General features: G+C 37.1%; 2 protein-coding genes across 8 annotated transcripts; both read left to right on the top strand.

The window, feature by feature from the left end:
• Positions 1 to 6,711: 6,711 nt before the first annotated feature.
• LOC128860258 (fibrinogen-like protein 1) lies at positions 6,712 to 14,151 on the top strand. 4 transcript variants are annotated; one of them, XM_054097664.1, is made up of 6 exons: positions 6,712 to 6,985; positions 10,494 to 10,648; positions 10,715 to 10,812; positions 10,974 to 12,080; positions 13,668 to 13,787; positions 13,857 to 14,151. In XM_054097664.1, the coding sequence occupies exons 2-5, from the start codon at positions 10,559 to 10,561 to the stop codon at positions 13,777 to 13,779; spliced, it is 1,407 nt and encodes a 468-aa protein (XP_053953639.1). In that variant the 5' UTR covers positions 6,712 to 6,985; positions 10,494 to 10,558; the 3' UTR covers positions 13,780 to 13,787; positions 13,857 to 14,151. The 4 variants fall into 4 exon arrangements, with proteins under 4 accessions (XP_053953639.1, XP_053953641.1, XP_053953640.1 ...); XM_054097666.1 differs by having other exon boundaries at positions 13,668 to 13,791; XM_054097665.1 differs by having other exon boundaries at positions 6,712 to 6,989.
• A 1,776-nt stretch (positions 14,152 to 15,927) lies between these two features.
• On the top strand, positions 15,928 to 23,584 carry LOC128860259 (angiopoietin-2-like). 4 transcript variants are annotated; one of them, XM_054097670.1, is made up of 6 exons: positions 15,928 to 16,116; positions 19,868 to 20,022; positions 20,097 to 20,194; positions 20,366 to 21,466; positions 23,076 to 23,195; positions 23,265 to 23,584. In XM_054097670.1, exons 2-5 carry the CDS (start codon positions 19,933 to 19,935, stop codon positions 23,185 to 23,187), a joined length of 1,401 nt encoding a protein of 466 aa, XP_053953645.1. In that variant the 5' UTR covers positions 15,928 to 16,116; positions 19,868 to 19,932; the 3' UTR covers positions 23,188 to 23,195; positions 23,265 to 23,584. The 4 variants fall into 4 exon arrangements, with proteins under 4 accessions (XP_053953645.1, XP_053953644.1, XP_053953647.1 ...); XM_054097669.1 differs by having other exon boundaries at positions 15,928 to 16,120; XM_054097672.1 differs by lacking the exon at positions 15,928 to 16,116 and adding an exon at positions 16,128 to 16,169.
• The last annotated feature ends 1,303 nt before the right edge of the window (positions 23,585 to 24,887 follow it).

Raw genomic sequence — 24,887 nt, 5'->3', positions numbered from 1 at the left:
CATCGGAGTCTCTTGGGATTGATCGCAGAAATGGCAAGAGTCAGTAGACTACGCAGCCTGCAATGACCTGTGACAAGGTGAGTGAGCATTCTCAGCTCATCCTTGCGGAAGTTTATGAGTCTTTCAGTTGTACCCTCCCAGTAAGGATTTCGCATGGCGTAGCCCCATAGTTTGGTGCCAGCAAACCTCTCTTAGCTCTAGCTCTTCAATCGTAAGCTTCTCCTGGATGGTGTGTTGTCCCACAGCACTGAAGGGATCGGGTCATATTAAAGACGAGGCTGATGCCTTTCTCGCCAATGCATACGCTATTTCCTTCCATCCCTGTGTCTTCTGACCCAAATTAGCCGGATGCAATTGTGAGGACTTAATCTCACAGGACTTAAGATTAAGACTTAATCTCACAGGGCAATAGAGACTTGTGTGCCGCCTGACTGTCGCTCAGAATGGTAATTCGCTCATTGGGGAAGTTTCTGTCTGAGTTAATCTCAGCACATAGACAGATGGCATACACCTCCGCTTGTAAGATGTTTGGAAAACTACCCATCGGCATAGAACGCTTAGTTCTGGGGCGGTATATTCAAGCGCTTACGCCTTCTGAGGTCTTCGAGCTCAGCTTTGCCTATGCCTTCTAACTTCTGTGTGCCAGTGCATGGTACACTCCTAGAGTTTCCTTTCAAATGCAGTTTAACTTATCGTCTGGTTCAATTCTGCACTTCTTATCGAATTTGATTACCTTAGTGATATCAGCTCTGGGTAGCTGGGAAAGTGGGAACTGCAGGTTTAGCACTTCCATGTTTTAGATGATATAACTTTTCCTCTCCCAAAGTCCTCCCTCGTAATATTCAGCGCGGTACATCTGGCTGATTGCTGAATAACTATATGAAGCGGTGTCAGCTCAAGCATCACCTCCATCGCAGTTGTAGGTCAGCTCCCCATCGCCCCCGTGATGCACACGCATGGTAAGCACTGCCAGCACTGTCGAGAGAATGGCTCTCGATGCTCAGCCGACCACTTCATTTGTTATTCTTGGTCTTATTATCAATATGTAGATCCATTTCAAGATTCTTGGGCTACCGCTTCACGATTTTCCTGCTAGACGTTACCAAATTATGAAAGCTTTGTTGCTGTAGACAAGGTTCCGTCAGCATGCCTCTTCCAGCTAAGCTTGGCATCCAGGACAAGGCCAAGTTACTTAACTTCGCTGACCGAACCCATAGCGATCCCATCCATACTAATCTCTCTCATTCCTGATAAAACTATTTTCCTGATTAAAGAAAGGATCGCTATTTTAGACGGGTTTATATCCAGACGCACCCCAACACACCATCTTTTCGTCAGGTATAAAACTCTTTGCATTATGTCGCAAAGAATGCTCTCGAGGTTACCTCTCGCTATAATTACAACGTCATCCGCTTATCCATGAAAGCGGATTCCGTTGTTTGTCAGCAACTGAAGCAGGTCGTCAACTACTGGGCTCCACAGGAGCTGGAGCTGGCTGTTTGTTTTCGGAATCAAACAAACGCATAGACAATTAGAGCTATGACTTCTCATAACAGAGGGACGGACGACAATTGGGTCTATATATGTATATAAAAAGTGGGCAAGGTCTTAATGCGATTTCCGATATTGAGCGGAGGAGCACTACTTGTACTACGTCTAAAAGAGGTTTATTAAGTGCATATAAAGATACATTTTTTCCCACCCACTTTTATAACTTGGCTTCATTATTGGTAACAAAGCGAAGTAACTTTGCTTTATTTATAACAGAGATATGACTTTTTCTAAAAATTACCATTGCTTGGAAGGTGGGCGTGGCGTTCATGGCCTGACGTTATACTAATGGCTAGTTATCTTTTGTCTTTACGTAGCCTTTAACTTTTCCTCCCACAATTTGGGTTGCTTTGTCCTTTTTCTTTCAGGGACTTCAGCGATAGTTTGGCCTTTAGAAACCCAACGAAATGCAAGATCAAATCAGATTACTAATGTTTTTGATATTATTATCCATTTCTGTCGAGAAAGAGTATATTGGAAACGCCAGAAACATTAAAAAACACACCCTCACGATAAGCATTCGTTGCTTTGAACTACTTTCAATAAACTATAGATTTCAAGTTTCGTAATTTTTATAAAGATTCAAGGCTTAATTGTTACACGAAACATTTTTCAACTAAAGACTTTGGTTGTAATGAGCGAGTGATACTACCCTTAATAGAGAAGGCTTTACCCCAAACATCTGACTGTAGCTGGGGTTTGTCTACTTAGTTTGGTTGCTTCAGTGATAAGTGCGATCCTGGAACGCTTTTCACATTTGATTTATACTGACCTGAGCTATGAAAGAACATATTTTTCGTTGTCAAATAGCTTTGGCATACGACTATCATTTCTCAGCAGTGATCCACATAAACGTACTTTGTGGTATTCTTAAGCTTTCGTAAACTTACCTGAAAAGAAAGGAGAACAGAGAGGCAAATTAATTTTACATTGATTTTCAGTAGTCTAATTTATAAGTATTTAAGTCTTACACATTTATTATTTATTTTATTATTACTTTTTATTAAATATATTGTAACAAAACCAAAAACAAAAAGAAACTGTGACTAAAACATAACAGACGTCGACTTTGAACAGAACTTCGACGTTCACTTCTCTCACACAGTGAATATCATATCATTTTAAGCATCCACAAGCTGCCCAATATTTACAGATGGTTCAAAAAGGGCCTTTTTTCACAGTATCCGGTGTCGATTCCTAGCAACTTTCTTTGAGAAAAACATGCAAACTTCCACACTACTGCAAAATTTTGTAGCTGACATGGCGGCAAACTTGGATATCGTTTCTTCAAAACTTACTGTCTTCGTAAACAATCAGACAGCGATCGAAACCCATCTAAGGCGGTAAAGATTACTACGAAATGTGTTCAGAAATGTCGAAGATCTTTACACTCTTTACGACAGCACAGCGTCAATTCGTACTGCTTCCGGAAACGAAATGCTGCTTCGCAAACTACTTAACGAAGTAGATGAAGGACTGTCAAGACTGTTTGAATCGGGTTCACTTATAGTGGTGCTTGTGAGCTTTCTGTTTTCACAAGACGGTTAAATGATTTTCATAAGACAAACAGCTACTAACTTCAGGCGGGCTATTCGCGATACCAGCAAAGTATTGCGCTCACTTTGACCAACGCTTGGCGAACTTAGAAAACAAACGTAAAACGAATTTATGGCTTTTCATAAAAATATCAACATTGCACTGAACTTTTGGCCTTATAGCCGCTAGGTGCGAAGTTCTGCATTTCTGTGAAGGTGGAAAGACGAAGAAGAGATAGAATAGAGTTCATTTAGCTCTTTTTGTGCGCTTTACGAAAAACGCGCTTCAGATACACTTCTAGACGGTTTAGCAGAGATCGGAAAGACTTAATTGCGTTTAGAAATAAAACCGGAATATGAAAAATTAGCACTGGAATGAGCAACCATGGCCAACCACTTACACTTCATTTATTCTATAATCCCAAGTTCGAAATTTCAATACTTCATATTTTAAAGGATTTGCGCATCCTCAACGGAGCACAGCGGATTCTGGAGGTTGTGTGTGGAGGTTGCAAGTGGAAACTGGCTGCATCCTTGGGCATATTCAAGGTATTCCCAATTGAAACAAAAAAGGTTTCATTTCGATATATACGAGTGTGTTAATGTGAGTTATCCGTTTGACCCCAAGAACACTCAAAATTGACTTGCTGACCATGGCTTCAAAGTATTTTTGTACCACTAACAATAAAACCTAAAAGGGGCTCCTTTTATTTATTTTTGTGTCGGCTACCGTCATAGATCAATTACAATAAAATTTATCAATAAAAGTGACACATGAGAATGCGACAAAGAGCAACAGCAACAAGTTACTGAAAAACCAACGGGTTGGCAAAGCACATAATTCTTTGAAAAATGACAGTTACAACAACAACCGCAGTAGCAACAATGTCTACTTTTATTGCAGTAGCGGCGCTATTTACTATACTAACAATAACAGCAACAACACCTACAACAGGATTGAAACGTGACTGCTGCAATCGAAGAGCAAGCGACTTGGAAACCTGGGCGGCTGAAGAAAAATTTCTTAGTTTAGCTTTTGCTTTCTCGGCTGCAATATTTCCAAAGCAGTTTTTTCTGCTGCTAGAGAGGCAAAGTAAATTCGAGAGCAGTAAATTTAGGTAGTTTTTCTGAATTTTCCTAACTCTTTCAGTTATGATGTTCTTGCAACAAATCAAGCTCATTTTAGGTGAGTGTCAAGCTGGCTGGCTGGCTTTTGGGATGTGGTAAGCCTAGTTGGAAGTTACATCTCTAGCTGACTTCCAGTGAAAGCTTGGTGACATTCGGTTCAGTAGAAGCGAAGTTATTGCGTGTTAAGTGTCAGGATGTTTGTGTCATCGGTACAAAAATGAGTTTGGAACAAAAAGCTGATACCAAATTTTATTTTCAAATCGGTAAAACGTTTACCGAAACATTTGAATTGATGAAAAAAGTTTATGGCGATGATCGTCTATCTCGTGCCAGAGTTTATGAGTGGTTTTCACGTTCCAGAGACGGTTGTGAAGACATTAATGGCAATGAACATACGGGCCGCCCAAAATCAGCAATCACCGAGAACTCCATTGAAATTTTTCGTAAGTTTATCGAAAATGAACCGAAATCATCGTTAAAATTCATGAAATCGGAGTTGAACATCTCCAAAACATAATTTTATGGCATTTTAACTGACCATTTGGGATTACGAAAGGTCTGTGCACGTTTCATTCCGCACAAGTTAACTGAGGACCAAAAATTGCTCAGAATTGAACATTCGAAAGGCCTCATTAAAGAGGCGAGAAAGGACAAAAACTTCCTTTACAAGATTGTAACTGGTGTGAAAGGTGGTGCTTACAACATGAACCTGAAACTAAGCGTCAAAATGGCGAATGGAAGGCCACCCAGATGAGCCACCATCCAAAAAATCGTGTTTGAAGAAGTCAAAAATAGAGTCGATACTCATTTGTTTTTACGATTCCAAAGAAACGGGCCAAACCGTGAATGTAATTTTCTGTCTTGGCGTTTTGAAGTGTTTGTTGCATCGCACTCGTCGAACTCGCCCTGAATATCGCGAAACAGGAAGCTGGCGCTTATTGCATCTTAATGCACCATCTCATCGATCCACTCTTGTAACTGATTTTTTGACCAGAAATCGAATTTTCACCATCATTCACTCACCGTAGTCGCCTGACATGGCTCCCTGTGACTTCTTTCGGAAAATTGCATTTGGTCATGAAAGGAAAACGGTTTGAGTACGTAGAGGTCATCCAAAAGACTTGTACCGCTATGCTGAAGGACATAGAATAGATCACCCCGATTTTTGAAACCAGGGCGTGTTTTTTTTTAAACCAAATTAACAACAAAACAATAAACAAAAGCAAACAAAAAAACAAAAACACAAACAAAAATTGTTTATAAAAACAAGCAATATTTATATCAAATTTCAGGTGGATTCGCCCACATTGGTTTGAGTTACGAGTCCAGTCGATTTGGAAAATGTGTTTTCGAGAAAAGGCCGGTTTTTTCGGTATTCGGTACGGTATGCATCGGTCTGAGCTCGGACCGCACTAAAATTCAAAATAAAAATTTTGTGAAATTCTTCTCATATGAGAACGTCATTTTTACGATATTAGGGTATGTATAAAGGCTCCTTTAAAAGTGACGCCTGACGTAGTGAATAATTCGTAGACGGTAACTTTTTTTATGCTATCTTTGATAGTTGTCAAGTAGACAAATGTACAGTTTTATACGATAGAACAACGCGTTAAAATGATTGAAAATTAGTATGAAAATGGTCGATCTTTAAGAACAACATTTCGCAAAAATTCGTGAATTTTGGTGGAAATAATCGACCGAATAATTGGACAATTCAGAGGTTGGTGAAAAAAATTCAAAGAAACTGTTTATTTTCAGAATGGAAAAAGGCAGTTAGACTGGCAGACCACAAACAGGACGTTGTGCTGAGAATATTGTTGCTGCAGCGCAAAATGTTGCTGAACAAACTTCAACATCGAAATTTCGACGTTCTCAACAATAAGGCAACATTCTCATAAATCGACGGCGACAATTAGGCGGATGTTACCTGTACACGTAGTCATGGTGGACATTTAAATGATATCATTTTTTACATATAATCTGTTTGATTTTAGCACGACTCCTTCTGCTATTTATGGGGGGTCCTACAGTTTAGAGCCGACTCCGAACGACAACTGGTTTCTATGAGGAGCTTTGTACAGAAGAGATACACTCGGACGTTTATCATTGCTTGCGTGGGTCGGTTGCTATTAGAAACAACTTTTTCTATCCAAATTCGAATCTGTGCACTTCCGAATGGTAGTCACGCGCAGTTTTATAACCCACTAAACTGTAGTATAATAAAATGTAAATTTGAAGCGGATCAAAATTCCCGTTGATTTTTGATTTTCCCCTGACGGGGTAAACGAATGCACCTCATATTTTATATTTATTTGCATAAGTATGTGTGAATATGTATGTATGTGCATCAATGGCGACTGCAATCAAGTGAGTGCAATCATTTCAGATTAAGAAATAGGCGATAACCTTATAACCTTTTCACATGAAGACAAACTGACACAAATCTTCTGAGCTGCGAATCAATACAAACAAGTTTTGCATTAAAAAGAGGAGGCTTCACGTAGTGCAAACGGTTCTTTTGGGGCGAAGGAACGGATTATTTTCAGAATATTTTCGCATATTTACTGCCAAATCAATTATTTCAGCTCAATAATAGCACAGTTTTATAAAATAAATTGATTTGAACGGTCGAGCGCAATCAATTATCGTTTAAAACATTGAATTTAAAATTGATTGGAAATGAGTAACGAAAAAGTGTAAATTTAAAAGTTCTAAATAAACTTCTCGAATGTTACAGCGAATTTTGAGGCATCAGTAGATTGCGTGGCAAGGTCGGTATGTGAAAGTAAACTGTTTTCCAGTGTGCAAGTGATTTATAATTTAAGTATGAAATCCACAGCTTAGCTGGCAAACAATTTACAGTTAACACTCTTGTAAGCTTGCCATAACTATTTCAATTATTCAAGCTCTAAGAAAAAATTAGTAAAAAAATTAAAACAAAAATGAACTAAAATCAAGAATTAAAAATAAATGATAAAAAAATTAACTTAAAAAAATAAACTAAAAACAGAACTAAAACCAAAAATTAAAAAAAAAAATTAAGAAAGAAAAATTTTAAATACAAAACATTAATAAACTATTAGAACACTTATAAAAAAATATTTACGAGGAGAAAAGAAAATAGAGTTAAAGATAAATTAAAAAAAAAACAACGGATAAGCAACATTAACAAAGAATAATATCAAAAAAAAATTTTTTTTATTAAAAATTTTTGATAAAAAACTCAAAAAACGAGATTAAAAAAATTTTTTTTATTAAAAACATTTTTCATTAAAAAAAATTTATAAAGAACTCACAAACCAAAATAAAAAAATTAAAATTATTTACAAAAAAATTTTTTTTATAAAAAACTCACAAATCGAACTAGAAAAAAATGAAAGATAAATTAAAAACAAAAATAAACAAAAAACGGATAAGTGAAAAGTAAGAAGAAATAAAGTTTTTTCCCAAAAGGTTACTTAGCGCATATCTTCAGAGAATGCGCAGCTATATTCGAAACTAGATTCGTTTTAAGTGTCAAATCAAAATAGTATAGAGTAAGGCTTCGATTGAAACTTGGGCGCATGATGAAGTTCGTGTATGATTTATTTATTAGCTTCAGTTGGACGGCTTACAGGCTTTAGAGTAAATGTCTGTTTATATTAGCCAGTATACCAATAAATGATTACATAAACTTGTCAAGAATTACAAACAGTTTGCTTTGGAGTCTTCTGGCTTTCCGATATCATTTTCAAACCCAAAAACAACATAGAATACAGACATACTAGAGTTGGAAAATAAATTGGGCTTGCCAGTTCTCACCAATTAATACACCCTCAGTCTAACATATTTGGTATTGATAAAAAACAAAAAATTTTTGTCGAACGTTGGGGTCGCCTTTGTTACATTTTTCGTCATGTCTGCGGCATTTATAGTAGAGAATGAGGGATTGATGTTTTTGCCTCGATCACAAAATTTTTGTTTGTTACAAAAGATCTTTGACCCCAAGTATCCCGTTCCAGTACTTGCCTTAGAGATCCTCGCAACTTTTAAAAATTAAAAAAAAAAACAATAAAAAAAAATCAAATAAAAATTTTTTTTAATTAAAGTTCTAATCGATCAATTTTTAGTGCGATTGGCTGTACTTCTATCGGTGCTCGCGCTTAAATAAAATGTGGTCCATGCACTGCCGGTTACCACCACGCAGACTCACGAACTGCATGAACAAAACACTCGGCGTTTCGAGAATGACAACGTGATGATGTGAAAATAATTAAGTTTAGCAAAGAAACTCATCAACTGAAGGTTTTCCTTATGCCAACTTGGCAATTTGATAATTTATTTTGCAAAGGTAGGTCTTCCCGTTAGTCTTAACTGAAGAACTGATAGTAATGCCAACATTTGACGAATGGATCCCATTGTTTTCTGCGTGCTGCTACAATCTTTGCACAGCCATCTAAATGCTCTAGCGGATCTGAGTCCATTATCATCGCAAGCAAAATATCCTCGGGGTAGCAAAAGCGTTGAAGCAAAAGTTGAACGACTTCAGGCAACTGACGAATCCACGATATATATTTGGGAACGTACCGACTTCAAACTAAGACTAATTTCAAACATTCATTTACGGGAAAAACAAATTCCATAGAGAGAAAAGAAAATAGAGATCTAACATCCTCCAAGATCCGATCATAAATGTCGAAGATATGACGAAAAATGTAAAAAGGCCATCCCTAAGTGCATGCAAAATAAAAATCTAAATTGCCTTCGAATCCAAAAACTTACTAAGCAAAAGTTTATTTATTGTTCGCGAGCTTTAACCAACTTAAGTATTAGAATACAGACTTTCCATTGAAAGTAAATGAGGACTGACCACAGAAATAAACCTGTGAAGTATGCACCGAAGCTTGCACCTCTGCCTTCACTGATGGTTCCAAGATGGAATCGGGAGTCGGAGCAGGGGTTTTATTTAAATCAGCCAATTTATCTATCTCCTTTAAACTGCCGAATACTCCTAGTGTTTTTCAAGCAGAAGTCTTTGCGATCCTGCAGGCATGGACTATGCTTAGAAAATGCGGGAGCGAAGGAGATATTAACACTTTTTCTCCGAGAGTCAAGCCGCGATTAAGGCTCTAACGACGCCAAAGTGTAGAACGAAATTAGTAAACTACTGTAAGGAGGAGATCACATCTCTTGGGTGTGCTGGTAATATTTCTCTGATCTGGGTTCCAGGACATGGGAACATAGAGCGAATTGAAATTGCTGATGAGCTTTCGAGGAAGGGGACTGAATTGGCCTCAGAGACCTCCTACCCGGTCATCGGTATCCCCCTGACAGTTGTTGAAGGTGAACTACACAATTTATTTCTCAGAAAAGCGGAGAACAGATTGAGCTTGATTTCTTCATGTGCCATTTCGAAAACAATTTGGCCCCAATACGATACGACTCAGAAAGTCCTTTGGACTCCTTGCCATTCCATTTCCAAACTCGTAGCTGTATTTACCGGTCACTGGACGATCGGCACACAAGCGGAAAAGCTATGGTTAGCATTTAACCCCCATTGCAGAAGCTGTGGCGACCTTTTAGAGAAAGAGACCGTCGAGTACTTTCTCTGGAAATGTCCGGGTTTGGCAGAAAGTCGATTAAGGTCACTGGTTGCTCCTTTCTTCGACAGCCTGGGACAGTGCGCCAACCTAAATCCCATCAATCTTCTCCATTGTATCAACAGCGCTGGCTGGCTGTAGATATCTGCCTATCGGAAATCTCATAATGGTATCAAAACGGCGCTTCAGTGCTACTTGGGGAGTGCCAGACTGGCACTTGAACCATTTCACCTACTTGCCTATCTACTAGAATGCTAGAATACCCGAAGCCAATGAACTTTGGAAAAAATTGTCTTCTTTATATCATACTTTAAGATCCGACTGTAAATGTCGAGGGTATAGAGTACAACTTAAAATCCGAAAAAAAGAAACATGTTCGATTACCTTGGAAAAATACTGAGGCTCAGGGGTGTACTGCAAACTTTTGTTCCGATACGGTCTAATGTACACATTTTAGATGCTTAATAAAAGTACGAAGAATTGCAGGCGTGTAATGAAAATGTACGAAATTATCAGCCAATTATATAATATAATATTTTTTTAGGGCAAGCATACTCTTCTGTCGAAGTAACACTGATTTCATAAATCTTCCTATTGTAGCTTGGTAGTGACAAAAATATACTTTTAAGACACTATATACATATTTTATTAATCACCTTCTCTGTTATGTCTTGATACAAATCTTCATCCCTTTATATAGAAGCAGTTATCAATAGATGTTTGCGGAGACAAATTTAACTTGGACTACAAAGCTTTTCAGTTAACATGACTTTGAGATCCGTTTATTTCGTGCATATATTAATTTCCGCACTTATATTGACTGATATTGGAATCTCAGCGATCGAAGAAGGCGATGTAAGATATAAGAGACAAATGTCGCCGTTATCATACATTTTTAGTAATTTATATTTTTATTTTCAGTCCTTCACATTACTCTTTGGAAGCGAGAGATTATTGGAAAACTTACTCCTTGAAGTCACCAGTATTAAAGACAGTCTTATCGCGGAAATCCAACGAAGGTGATAGAAGCAGTTACGGGAACGTTTCATAATTTTCCAAATTCTTTACAAAACGTTGCGTCACTCATACTTTCCTTAACAAATAGAACCATGATTTCAGTAAAGTTATATTATGATTAGTAAAACAAAATTTGCCTTCAAATTATTTCATTTGTTCTTAGTCTCAACACCCTACTTGAGGACAATCGGAATACTCGAAACATTGTCGTTACAATTGAACGCGATCTCAGGAGACAAAATCAGGAAACGTGGATGAGAATGCAAAAATTTATTAGCGATGAACTGGAAACTCATAAAATAAGACAGGAAGGGTTTGACCTAGAAACAATCGAACACGCAATGAAGTCACAACGGGATTGGTTTACTAAAGAAATACAACTGTTCGAGACGAAGTTACTGAACCAAATACAAGACAACCAGCAACTTCGGAATGCTCAACAGAACGATAACAGCAATGAAAACACACAGTACGAAAAACTTGAGACACAAATAAAAGAATTTGCTGAGCAATTGAAACAAACGACTGCCAGTTTCGAACAAGCACACAACGAAATAAAACATTCCTTTAACCAATCGAATGAGATATTGACGGAGCTTAAAAATTATCCAACACAGTTTCCAAAATGTTCATCAAAGACAGAAAATCCAGATGACTTTTCATACCAAGCCTTTTTGCCAAACGCTACTGCCGAAGTAGTAAAAGTCAACTCAAAGCCGTTAGGTAAGCGTTCAGCTTCCTGCGATGAAGCAATCAATTCCAATACAGTGGAAAAAAACGGTGGTGTTTACGGTTTAGAAATAACTGAACGCAACCTAACTATGCCGGCCTATTGTTTACCTGATCCAAATAAAGGTAAAGCTTGGCTTGTCATACAACGTCGTATCGATGAAACGTTATCATTCGATCTAGGACGGGATAAGTACAGGAATGGTTTCGGCAATTTAAATGGTAACTTCTTTATTGGTCTTGAAGCTATACACAAAATGATGCTACCAAATAAAAATACCGAATTATGGATACAATTGGGTATAAGCACTGGAGAAAGTCCATATGAAATCTATAAGGATTTTGTTATATCCAGTAAGAACACGATGTATCAGTTGATGTTTGTACACGGAGCAGAAGGTACGGCAGGGGACGAACTTACATCTCTCACAGGTGAAGTATTCATAACAAGGGATATTGACACTTTGCCTCGGCAAAATTGCGCTAAGCGACTGAAAAGTGGTTGGTGGTATCCACACGATAGAATTTTATGCGGTACTGGGTAAGAAAAGTGTAAATTTTGTGTATATACAGGATGCGTACGGTATTCGAGGGCAACTTGAGAATAAAACTAATTTGCTTTTATTTAATGAAACCACACGAATGAAGGCACATGCAAAAGAGCGAGGCTAATGTGGCCGCAAATAAACACAAAGAAAGAGACAAACGGATTTCTCGAAGGTCGTGGCTTTCTAACCAGTCATTGGCTATATGGCAAGCATTCCTCGAGACTAGAAGTTTTCTCCCATAAGTATTGTAGTTAACTGTAGAGATGAGGAAGAGGAGGAAGCAGTTGAGCACTTCCTTTGCAATTGTACAGCCTTAGCTAAAATCAGAGCAGATTGTCTAGATAAATGCTTTTCAAAACTCTCTTACCGTCTCTCTTAACAGCCTGGCCAATTCTGCGCTGCATAAAAGCCGGAAAATGGTTCCAGGAAGGAAAATAAATGAGGTTTCTGTGTCGCACAATGGTATCACAGCGAACCTGTAAGGTCTAAGTGAGTCGGTCGTACAAACCGATTACCACCATTACTTAGCCGAACCTCACGAATTTTTTACAAAATATTAACCTATTATGTATCCATAAAATCAATCAATAACCTCCTCAATCCCGGTCCGGAACCGAGTGCATGCCCGAATCAAATGCTCCTTATTCATATTGATCATAACGGTCTGCAACCTTCAGAGAAGAAATGGTGTTAAGAGGATGCTTATTGGACTGACACCCCATAGAACCTTGTGTCACCAATGCTTTGTGTTAGGGAGCAGAGCCTTGTTGAAAGATTTATGGACTTTCTCTGCGTACACTATCAATCGAGGCTTTCACTACTGTCTCTGGAACCTCTATAGAAGAAGAAGTGTGTTGACAACGGCATATTCTTTGTTTCTCACAGCACCTAAAACCATAACAATGGTTGGAAATTTCGTGTGCATGACAACTAGTACCTCTGCAGGTTGGCACCTTTGTAAGATAGACCCATAGCCATTGTTTGCCTTTTGCGCTTTCCATCAGTAAAAACCCATGACATCTCAAGTGCTTCCGGGTGTTTAATTTTGTTTAGAAAACGTTTTGATCGGATAACACGCTGTTCTCGTCTTTGCTCTGACAAAAACTGTCTTCTGCGCAAAACTTAGAATTTATACCGGACATCTTCATGGACAACTCGACGGATAAGCCCCTCAGAAACATTGAGCTCACTCGCAGTGGCCCTAGCTGATTTTGAGAGGTCCTCGTCAATGATCGTGTTGAATAAATTCTGCAGATCGGACGGTGTCAGAAGGTTCCCCATGTTTTTTGCATTTGGCAACAGATTTTCAATTCACGGCAAAACTTATGGACGAATGAAAGATTTAAGATTTAGAGATTTCTAAATCGGTATACCATACATGTAGTAACGATAACTTCATGTCTCTTCATTTCTTGAGTTAAGTTGTAGTCCTTCGTGTCTTATCTGAAAGAGAGCCAAAAGAAAACTAATGGTCTCGGAAAGTTATAGCCACATATATGCATGCCATCAACTACCGTAAGCACCCATTACGAGTACTTAGATTATATTACATGCGTGCTATATTTTTTACACACTAATAGAAACTTGAATCGTAACTTCGAAGACATCACTTGGGGTGATTGGAACCATATAATTTATACGCATATGGCAATAAGACACACTGATAAGCCCGTGAAAGTAGTGATAAAGTAAAATGCTAAGTAAGTATGTATTTTCTGGTCTCTCTGAGTATTGTGAAATGATCATAACTGGATTCATAAATTTTCTAGAATACCTAAGCACTGACTGATAGAGCTACAAATAAATCTACAAGCAAAAATATACGCATTCCCGTGACACATCCGGCATGCAATGGAAAGAACTTGGCACATATTTTTGGAGTTTGACAACACGGAGAGCAAAACAAGAAAATAGCATAAATAAGTAAATGCATACATATACACATATTATATATAGCCACATACATACGAGGAGGCACAAAATTAATCATCCAATTTTGTTTTTGAATAACTTTAATACTAAATAAATAACAAAAAATGATTTTGAGTGATGGAAATCTTGATATGGACCTGTGCATTTCTAATTCACAAGTGCCAAATATGATTGGCCGATGATATGATCGGGCAATTGGTAAATATTATAAATCGTCCGATAGGGTATATTGTACACATATGGTCATTAAAATAGGTACACTGCCTTTGCTCATAGAATTTCTTGTGCCGCTTGGAAAAATGTAAAGCTATTATTGAAATTTCGCTCTTTTTTACAAATGGCATCACTGATTACACTAGATTACACCAAAAATGGTCCTCGACCAAAAGTCGTTTTTTAGACTAATTTGAGGTCGCTGAAACCAAAAATGATTTTTTTTTTTTTTCAAAGAACGGATTCCGAGATATTCCCAAAAAACCTGTTTTTGTGGCAATAGTGCAGTTATTACCTGCAATTTCAAAAACAGTGCGCGCCATTTCTTTGAAGTACATAAATTTCGAAAGGCCCACGCATATAACCTACATGGCAATATATAGTTCGCAAAACAGCTGTTGAAAGTTAAAAACAAGGCATTTTTGACGTTTTTTACTAAATTATCAAAGTTTATTAACTTTTTTCTGGAAGAAAAAAATTTTTTTATCGACATTAGATAGGTTTTCTGAAAGACAATTTTGTCACCTACATTTTAAGCAAAAGTTTGTCTCGATCGACGAAAAATTTCAAAACACAAACCTTCTCCACATGTGTCTCTTCAATGTGGCAAAGTTTGGTTAAAATCGGTTGAGCCATTCTCCGTAAAGTTCATCACAACGCTAAAAACGGCTGAATATGTGTATATATAGATATAAAGGCTCCTTCAAAAGTAACGCCTGACGTAGTGAAGAATTCCTAGACGGCTACTTTTTTTATATTATCATTGATATTTGTCATGTAGATAAATGTACAATTTTATGTAGCGCAAGATGTTGCTGAACAAACTTCAACATCGCTATCGCGACGCTCTGAATAATTAGGCATTCATGAATCGACAGCGACAGTTTGGCGGATTTTACCTATAGATGTGCCGATATTATATATTATATCCTAATTTTTTACGTATAATTTGTTTGATTTTAGCAAGACTCCTTCTGCTATTTTTGGAGGGTCCTACAGTTTAAAGATGACTCCGAACGACAACTGGCTTCTATGAGGAGCTTTGTACGGAAGAGATACACTCGGACGTTTATCATTGCTTGAGTGGGACGGTTGCTATTAGAAACAACTTTTTCTATCATCTCCAAATTCGAATCTGTGCACTTTCGAGTGGTAGTCCAGCGCAGTTTTATAACCCACTAAATTTTTTGTATAATAAAATATACAAATTTGAAGTGGCTCAAAATTCCCGTTGAATTTTTCACCCTCACGGGGTAAACGAATACACAACATTTTTTATATATATTTGCATAAGTATGTGAGTATGTATGTGCATCAATGGCGACTGCAATCAAGTGAGTGCAATCATTTCAGATTAAGAAATAGGCGATAAGCTTATAACCTTTTCACATGAAGACAAACTGACACAAATCTTCTGAGCTGCGAATCAATATAAACAATTTTTGCATTAAAAAGAGGAGGCTTCACGTAGTGCAAACGGTTCTTTTGGGGCGAAGGAACGGGGATGGCATGCCCAATAAATAATATATTCCTTCAAGGAGTAGCTTAATAGCTGCGAAAACTGCCAGAGAAGATGAGCAATTGAGAGTATTAGAATTAACTGCGCTTGCATCACTCTCTCGCTTTCTCTATCTACCTTTCTCCCTATCTATTAATCAGAATATTTTCGCATATTTACTGCCAAATCAATTATCTCAGCTCAATAATAGCACAGTTTCATAAAATAAATTGATTTGAACGGTCGAGCGCAATCAATTATCGTTTAAAGCATTGGCTTTAAAATTGATTGGAAAAGAGTAACGAAAAAGTGGAAATTTGAAAGTTCTAAATAAACTTCTCGAATGTTACAGCGAATTTTGAGGCATCAGTAGATTGCGTGGCAAGGTCGGTATGTGAAAGTAAACTGTTTTCCAGTGTGCAAGTGATTTATAATTTAAGTATGAAATCCACAGCTTAGCTGGCAAACAATTTACAGTTAACAGTCTTGTAGGTCTCCATAGCTATTTCAATTGTTCAAGCTCTAAGAAAAAATTAGTAAAAAAATTAAAACAAAACGAACTAAAATCAAGAATTAAAAATATATGATAAAAAAATAGGTTGTCTGTAAAGTCGGTTTACTGACGATAGTTTAACGTGACAACGTCATAAGAAAATATTGATGGAATGGTTACAATTTTCAAAACAAAATTTTAATTTTATTTGTTTGATAGATATTTTGTATGGATATAGAGGAGGAGGTAAATGGAATTGCAATGGAATAGGTCAAGTTACATTTAAACAAACGTGAAAAATGACGAAACATTTATCAAATTCATGAAAGATATCTTCAATTTCGATTGTGCATCAGACGTTAATAAGTCAACAACACTAAGAGGCACCATCATCGATTTGCCTTTTTCAAGACACTTTACACTCGAAACACTCCCTTTCATTTCCTACTTTTTCTATCATCGTCCTATTCTCAACAGAGAAATGGTTCATTACCATGCACACAGGAAGAAGGCATATGCAAATACAAGTACGTGAATTTATATACCTACATATGCGCATATACATACATATATATGCTCTCTCAAGTAGGACAGAGCCAGATGTCGAACGTTGCCGAACGCGGGGGCCGATTGTGCCCTTTGTCGTTCGTTCCGCGCTCTCACTTGCAGTTCAAGCACATTAGCTTACATTTGCTTGCGTACGGAATAGATTCGTATATTTGATATGTCCATATGACTTGTATGCATCTTTACATATAGATTTGTTCTTTTTGAAAATTGCGCGAAATTGTATTTGTATATGCATGTTTATATACATATATTAGTATACAACATATCTTATAAGGTATGTGGTAAATATTAATATACCATACATTTTTTCCTTCATATATAATAAAAAAATTAATAATAATAACATTAAAACAACAGGTATTATTAACAAACTTGGTTTTACTTAAAATTCTTCAAGTAAATCAAATTAATAATAATCAATAAGAAAATTAATAATAATCAATAATAAAATTAATAATAATCAATATATACGCTCACTTAAATAGGAGAGAGCAAGATGTCGAACGTTGCCTTTCGTTTGCCTTGTTTGCTTTGTCGTTCGTTCCGCGCTTTCGCTTGCAGTTCATTCAAGGTAACGGCAATGAGCAAGGTAACGACAAATGAGCAAGGTAACACTAATGAACAAGGTAACGACATATTTTTTCGTGCGTGCAGCCTGTTAAATCGAATTATAAGACGTTATCACGTCAAAAACTGATAAGTGAAAAGTAAGAAGAAATAAAGTTTTTCCCCAAAAGGTTACCCTGCGCATATCTTTAGAGAATCCGCAGCCACATTCGAAACTAAACGAGTTTTAAGTGTAAAATAAAAATAGTATAGAGTCCTTACTCTAAAAAAATAACAAAACATTTTTCGTGGATGATTTATTTATTGGATTCAGTTGGACGGCTTACAGGCTTTAGAGTAAGTGTATGTTTATATTGGCCAGTATACCAATAAAAGATTTCATAAACTTGTCAACAATTACAGACAATCGTGGTAAGCGAATGAAATAATAACGCTTAGTGCAGCTCAATGAAACTTGGTATTTTTAGTAGCAGATTAAGCATTAAAGAGGAATTTTATTCAGACATGAATAAAACTCCCGGCGTTTCGAGAATGACAATGATGTGAAAATAATAAGTTTAGCAAAGAAAACTGAAACAACTGAAGGTTTTCCCTTATGCCAGCCTGGTAATTTGAAATTTTTTTTCCAAAGGTAGGCCTTTCAGTTAGTCTTACGTGAAGAACTGAAAGTAATGCGGCTAAGTCAATTCGAACATTTGACGAATACATCTCTTTGCTCTCTGCAAGCTCCTACTAAATGCACTAGCGGATCTGAGTCCATTATCATCGCAAGCAAAATATCCTCGGGGTAGCAAAAGCGTTGAAGCAAAAGTTGAACGACTTCAGGCAACTGACAAATCCACGATATATATTTGGGAACGTACCGACTTCAAACTAAGACTAATTTCAAACATTCATTTACAGGAAAAACAAATTCCATAGAGAGAAAAGAAAATAGAGATCTAATATACTCCAAGATCCGATCATAAATGTCGAAGATATGACGAAAAATGTAAAATGGCCATCTCTAAGTGCATGCAAAATAAAAATCTAAATTGCCTTCGAATCCAAAAACTTACTAAGCAAAAGTTTATTTATTGTTCGCGAGCTCTAATTAACTTAAGTACTAGAATGTAGACTTTCCATTGAAAGTAAATGAAGATTGACTACAGAAATAAACCTGCGAAGTATGCACCGACGCTTGCACCTCTGCCTTCACTGATAGTTCCTAGAAGGAATCGGGAGTCGGAGCAGGGGTTTTATTTAAATCAGCCAATTTATCTATCTCCTTTAAACTGCCGAATACTCCTAGTGTTTTTCAAGCAGAAGTCTTTGCGATCCTGCGGGCATGCAAAATGCTTAGGGAACGCGGGAGCGAGGGAGATATTAACACTTTTTCTGTGAGAGTCAAGCCGCGATTAAGGCTCTAACGACGCCAAAGTGCAGAACGAAATTAGTAAACTACTGTAAGGAGGATATCACATCTCTTAGGTGTGCTGGTAACATTTCTCTGATCTGGGTTCCAGGACATGGGAACATAGAGGGAAATGAAATTGCTGATGAGCTTTCGAGGAAGGGGACTGAATTGGCCTCAGAGACCTCCCACCCGGTCATCGGTATCCCCCTGAGAGTTGTGAACTACACAATTTATTCTCCCCAATATGATATACGAAGGACTCAGACTTTGGACTCCTCGCCATTCCATTTCCAGACTCGTAGCTGTGTTTACCGGTCACTGGACGATCGGCACACAAGCGGAAAAGCTATGGTTAGCATTTAACCCCCATTGCCGAAGCTGTGGCGACCTTTTAGAAAAAGAGACCGTTGAGTACTTTTTTTGGAAATGTCCGGGTTTGGCAGAAAGTCGATTAAGGTCACTGGTTGCTCCTTTCTTCGACAGCCTGGGACAGTGCGCCAACCTAAATCCCATCAATCTTCTCCTTTGTATCAACAGCGCTGGCTGGCTGTAGATATCTGCCTATCGGAAATCTCATAATGGTATCAAAACGGCGCTTCAGTGCTACTTGGGGAGTGCCAGACTGGCACTTGAACCATTTCACCTACTTGCCTATCTACTAGAATGCTAGAATACCCGAAGCCAATGAACTTTGGAAAAAATTCTCTTCTTTATATCATACTTTAAGATCCGACTGTAAATGTCGAGGGTATAGAGTACAACTTAAAATCCGAAAAAAAGAAACATGTTCGATTACCTTGAAAAAATACTGAGGCTCAGGGGTGTACTGCAAACTTTTGTTCCGATACGGTCTAATGTACACATTTTAGATGCTTAATAAAGTACGAAGAATTGCAGGCGTGTATTGAAAATGTACGAAATTATCAGCCAAATATATAATATAATTTTTTTTTAGGGCAAGCATACTCTTCTGTCGAAGTAACACTGATTTCATAAATCTTCCTATTATAGCTTGGTAGTGACAAAAATATACTTTTAAGACACTATATACATATTTTATTAATCACCTTCTCTGTTATGTCTTGATACAAATCTTCATCCCTTTATATAGAAGCACTTATCAATAGATGTTTGCGGAGACAAATTTAACTTGGACTACAAAGCTTTTCAGTTAACATGACTTTGAGATCCGTTTATTTCGTGCATATATTAATTTCCGCAGTTATATTGACTGATATTGGAATCTCAGCGATCGAAGAAGGCGATGTAAGATATAAGAGACAAATATCGCAATATCGCCGTTATCATAAATTTTTATTAATTTATATTTTTATTTTCAGTCCTTCACATTACTCTTTGGAAGCGAGAGATTATTGGAAAACTTACTCCTTGAAGTCACCAGTATTAAAGACAGTCTTATCGTGGAAAGCCAACGAAGGTGATAGAAGCAGCTACGGGAATGTTTCATAATTTTTCAAATTCTTTACAAAACATTGCGTCACTCATACTTTCCTTAACAAATAGAACCATGATTTCAGTAAAGTTATATTATGATTAGTAACACAAAATTTGCCTTCAAATTATTATTTTTTTTTTTTTTTGTTCTTAGTCTCAAAACCCTTCTTGAGGACAATCGGAATATTCGAAACATTGTCATCACAATTGAACGCGATCTCAGGAGACAAAATCAGGAAACGAGGATGAGAATGCAAAAATTTATTAGCGATGAACTGGAAACTCATAAAATAAGACAGGAAGGGATTGACCTAGAAACAATCGAACACGCAATGAAGTCACAACGGGATTGGTTTACTAAAGAAATACAACTGTTCGAGACGAAGTTACTGAACCAAATACAAGACAAACACCAACTTCGGAATACTCAACAGAACAGCAATGAAAACACACAGTACGAAAAACTTGAGACACAAATAAAAGAATTTGCTGAGCAATTGAAACAAACGACTGCCAGTTTCGAACAAGCACACAACGAAATAAAACATTCCTTTAACCAATCGAATGAGATATTCACAGAGCTTAAAAATTATCCAACACAGTTTCCAAAATGTTCAGCAAAGACAGAAAATCCAGATGACTTTTCATATCAAGCCTTTTTGCCAAACGCTACTGCCGAAGTAGTAAAAGTCAACTCAAAGCCGTTAGGTAAGCGTTCAGCTTCCTGCGATGAAGCAATCAATTCCAATACAGTGGAAAAAAACGGTGGTGTTTACACTTTAGAACTAACTGAGTGCAACCTAACTATGCCGGCCTATTGTTTACCTGATCCAAATAAAGGTAAAGCTTGGCTTGTCATACAACGTCGTATCGATGAAACGTTATCATTCGATCTAGGACGGGATGAGTACAGGAATGGTTTCGGCAATTTAAATGGTAACTTCTTTATTGGTCTTGAAGCTATACACAAAATGATGCTACCAAATAAAAATACCGAATTATGGATACAATTGGGTATAAGCACTGGAGAAAGTCCATATGAATTCTATAAGGATTTTGTTATATCCAGTGAGAACGCGATGTATCAGTTGAAGTTTGTGCACGGAGCAGAAGGTACGGCAGGGGACGAACTTACATCTCTCACAGGTGAAGTATTCCTTCATAGGAATATTGACACTAACCTTTGGAGAACTTGCGCTAAGCGACTGTTAACTGGTTGGTGGTACCCAGGAGATGAAATTTCATGCGGTACTGGGTAAGAAAAGTGTAAATTTTGTGTATATACAGGGTGCGTACGGTATTCGGGGGCAACTTAAGAATAAAACTAATTTGCTTTTATTTAATGAAACCACACGAATGAAGGCACATGCAAAAGAGCGAGGCTAATGTGGCCGCAAATAAACACAAAGAAAGAGACAAACGGATTTCTCGAAGGTCGTGGCTTTCTAACCAGTCATTAGCTATTTGGCAAGCATTCCGCGAGACTAGAAGTTTTCTCCCATAGGTATTGTAGTTAACTGTAGAGATGAGTAAGAGGAGGAAGCAGCTGAGCACTTCCTTTGCAATTGTCCAGCCTTAGCTAAAATCAGAGCAGATTGTCTAGATAAATGCTTTTCAAAACTCTCTTACCGTCTCTCTTAACAGCCTGGCCAATTCTGCGCTTCATAAAAGCCGGAAAATGGTTCCAGGAAGGAAAATAAATGAGGTTTCTGTGTCGCACAATGGTATCACAGCGAACCTGTAAGGTCTAAGTGAGTCGGTCGTACAAACCGATTACCACCATGACTTAGCCGAACCTCACGAATTTTTTACAAAATATTAACCTATTATGTATCCATAAAATCAATCAATAACCTCCTCAATCCCGGTCCGGAACCGAGTGCATGCCCGAATCAAATGCTCCTTATTCATATTGATCATAACGGTCTGCAACCTTCAGAGAAGAAATGGTGTTAAGAGGATGCTTATTGGACTGACACCCCATAGAACCTTGTGTCACCAATGCTTTGTGTTAGGGAGCAGAGCCTTGTTGAAAGATTTATGGACTTTCTCTGCGTACACTATCAATCGAGGCTTTCACTACTGTCTCTGGAACCTCTATATATGCAGCAGAATTAATTCGAAATCCTTGAGTAAGGAAGAAGTGTGTTGACAATGGCATATTCTTTGTTACTCACAGCACCTAAAACCATAACAGTGGTTGGAAATTTCGTGTGCATGACAACTGGTACCTCTGCAGGTTGGTACCTTTGTAAGATAGACCCATAGCCATTGGTTGCCTTTTGCGCTTTCCATCAGAAAAAACCCATGACATCTCAAGCGCTTCCGGGTGTTTAATTTTGTTTAGAAAACGTTTTGATCGGATAACACGCTGTTCTAGTCTTTGCTCTGACAAACACTGTCTTCTGCGCAAAACTACCGGAGATCTTCATGGACTACCCGACGGATAAGACCCTCACAAACATTGAGCTCACTCGCAGGGGCCCTAGCTGATTTTGAGAGGTCCTCGTCAATGATCGTGTTGAATAAATTCTGCAGATCGGACGGTGTCAGAAGGTTCCCCATGTTTTTTGCATTTGGCAACAGATTTTCAATTCACGGCAAAACTTATGGACGAATGAAAGATTTAAGATTTAGGGACTTCTAAATCGGTATACCATACATATAGTAACGATAACTTCATGTCTCCTCATTTCTTGAGTTAAGTTGTAGTCCTTCGTGTCTTATCTGACAGAGAGCCAAAAGAAAACTAATGGTCTCGGAAAGTTATAGCCACATATATGCATGCCATCGACTACCGTAAGCACCCTTTAAGAGTACTTAGATTATATTACATCCGAGCTATATTTTTTACACACTAATAGAAACTTGAATCGTAACTTCGAAGACATCACTTGGGGTGATTGGAACCATATAATTTATACGCATATGGCAATAAGACACACTGATAAGCCCGTGAAAGTAGTGATACAGTAAAATGCTAAGTAAGTATGTATTTTCTGGTTTCTCTGAGTATTGTGAAATGATCATAACTGGATTCATAAATTTTCTAGAAGGCCTAAGCAATGGACTGATAGAGCTACAAATAAGTCTACAAGCAAAAATATACACATTCCCGTGACACATCCGGCATGCAATGGAAAGTGCTTGGCACATATTTTTGGAGTTTAACAACACGGAGAGCAAAACAGGAAAATAGCATAAATAAGTATCTGTATATATTTCTACATACATACGAGGAGGCACAAAATTAATCATCCAATTTTGGTTTTGAATAACTTTAATACTAAATAAATAACAAAAAATGATTTTGAGTGATGGAAATCTTGATATGGACCTGTGCCTTTCTAATTCACAAGTGCCAAATATGATTGGCTGATGATATGATCGGGCCATTGGTAAAAATTATAAATCCTCCGATAGGGTATATTGTACACATATGGTCATTAAAATAGTTACACTGCCTTTGTTTATAGAATTTCTTGTGCCGCTCGGAAAAATTTAAAGCTTTTATTGAAATATCGCCGTTTTTTACAAATGGCATCACTAATTACACTACTTTACACCAAAAATGGTCCTCGACCAAAAGGCCTTTTTTAGACTAATTAGAGGTCGCTGAAACCAAAAATGAATTAAATTTTTTTTTTTTTTTTTTTTTTTTTTTCAAAGAACGGTTTCCGAGATATTCCCAAAAAACCTGTTTTTGGGCAATAGTGCAGTTATTACCTGCAATCTCGAAAACAGTGCGCGCCATTTCTTTGAAGTGCATAAATTTCGAAAGGCCCACGCATATAACCTACATGACAATATATAATTCGTGTCAATGGAAGTCGTAGTTTTCGCAAAACAACTGTTGAAAGTTAAAAACAAGGCATTTTTGACGTTTTTTACTAAATTATCAAAGTTTATTAACTTTTTTCTGGAACAAAAAGAAATTTTTATATCGACATAAGATAGGTTTTCTAAAAGACAATTTTGTCACCTACATTTTAAGCATAAGTTTGTCTGAATCGACGACAAATTGTAAAAGTGTAACCTTAAAAGGAGAAAAAAATTAAATTTACACTTTTAAAATATCAAATTTTATAAGAACCAACAAATTTTCATTAACATTAAAATCTTCTCAGAGTGACCTTTTTTAACATTCTTTTGTTAAATAATAAAGTTTTGTTTTTACGTTATGGTTTCGGTAGCTTTAAATTAAAAATAAGAAACAAACACCAACTTACAAATTTTCACATTTTGATATATAAAAAAGCACCAAATTTATTGCGAAGAGCAAATGGTTGGCAACACTGCACAACTTGGCAAAACTGACGTCACGCACTCTCTGTGGGGCGCAATCTTGTTTCTACCATTCTTGGTATCAAATAAATAATATTCGCAGCAGTTAGCTATTAAACGAAGTACTACTATGATTAAAAGAAACTACTTGCATACAAGGTGGAGCAATATTAATCATCCAATTTATTTTTGCATAACTTTCTTACTAAATAAAAAAAGAGTTGAGCGTGAAAAATCATTATTTGTGCCTATATGTAGATTAAATATTCAAAATATCGTCCCCAAACGATTTTACGAAATTCCGAATATTTACGAAGATTTAGCCATTTTTGTGACGCAACCACTACAGCAAAACTTCAAAATTAGTTTTCAGGCAAAACAAAGCATGAATC

This window comes from Anastrepha ludens, chromosome 4 (genome assembly GCF_028408465.1).
Source record: "Anastrepha ludens isolate Willacy chromosome 4, idAnaLude1.1, whole genome shotgun sequence".
In the NCBI taxonomy this organism is placed as follows: domain Eukaryota; kingdom Metazoa; phylum Arthropoda; class Insecta; order Diptera; family Tephritidae; genus Anastrepha; species Anastrepha ludens.
This window is presented reverse-complemented; position numbering and strand designations above follow the sequence as displayed.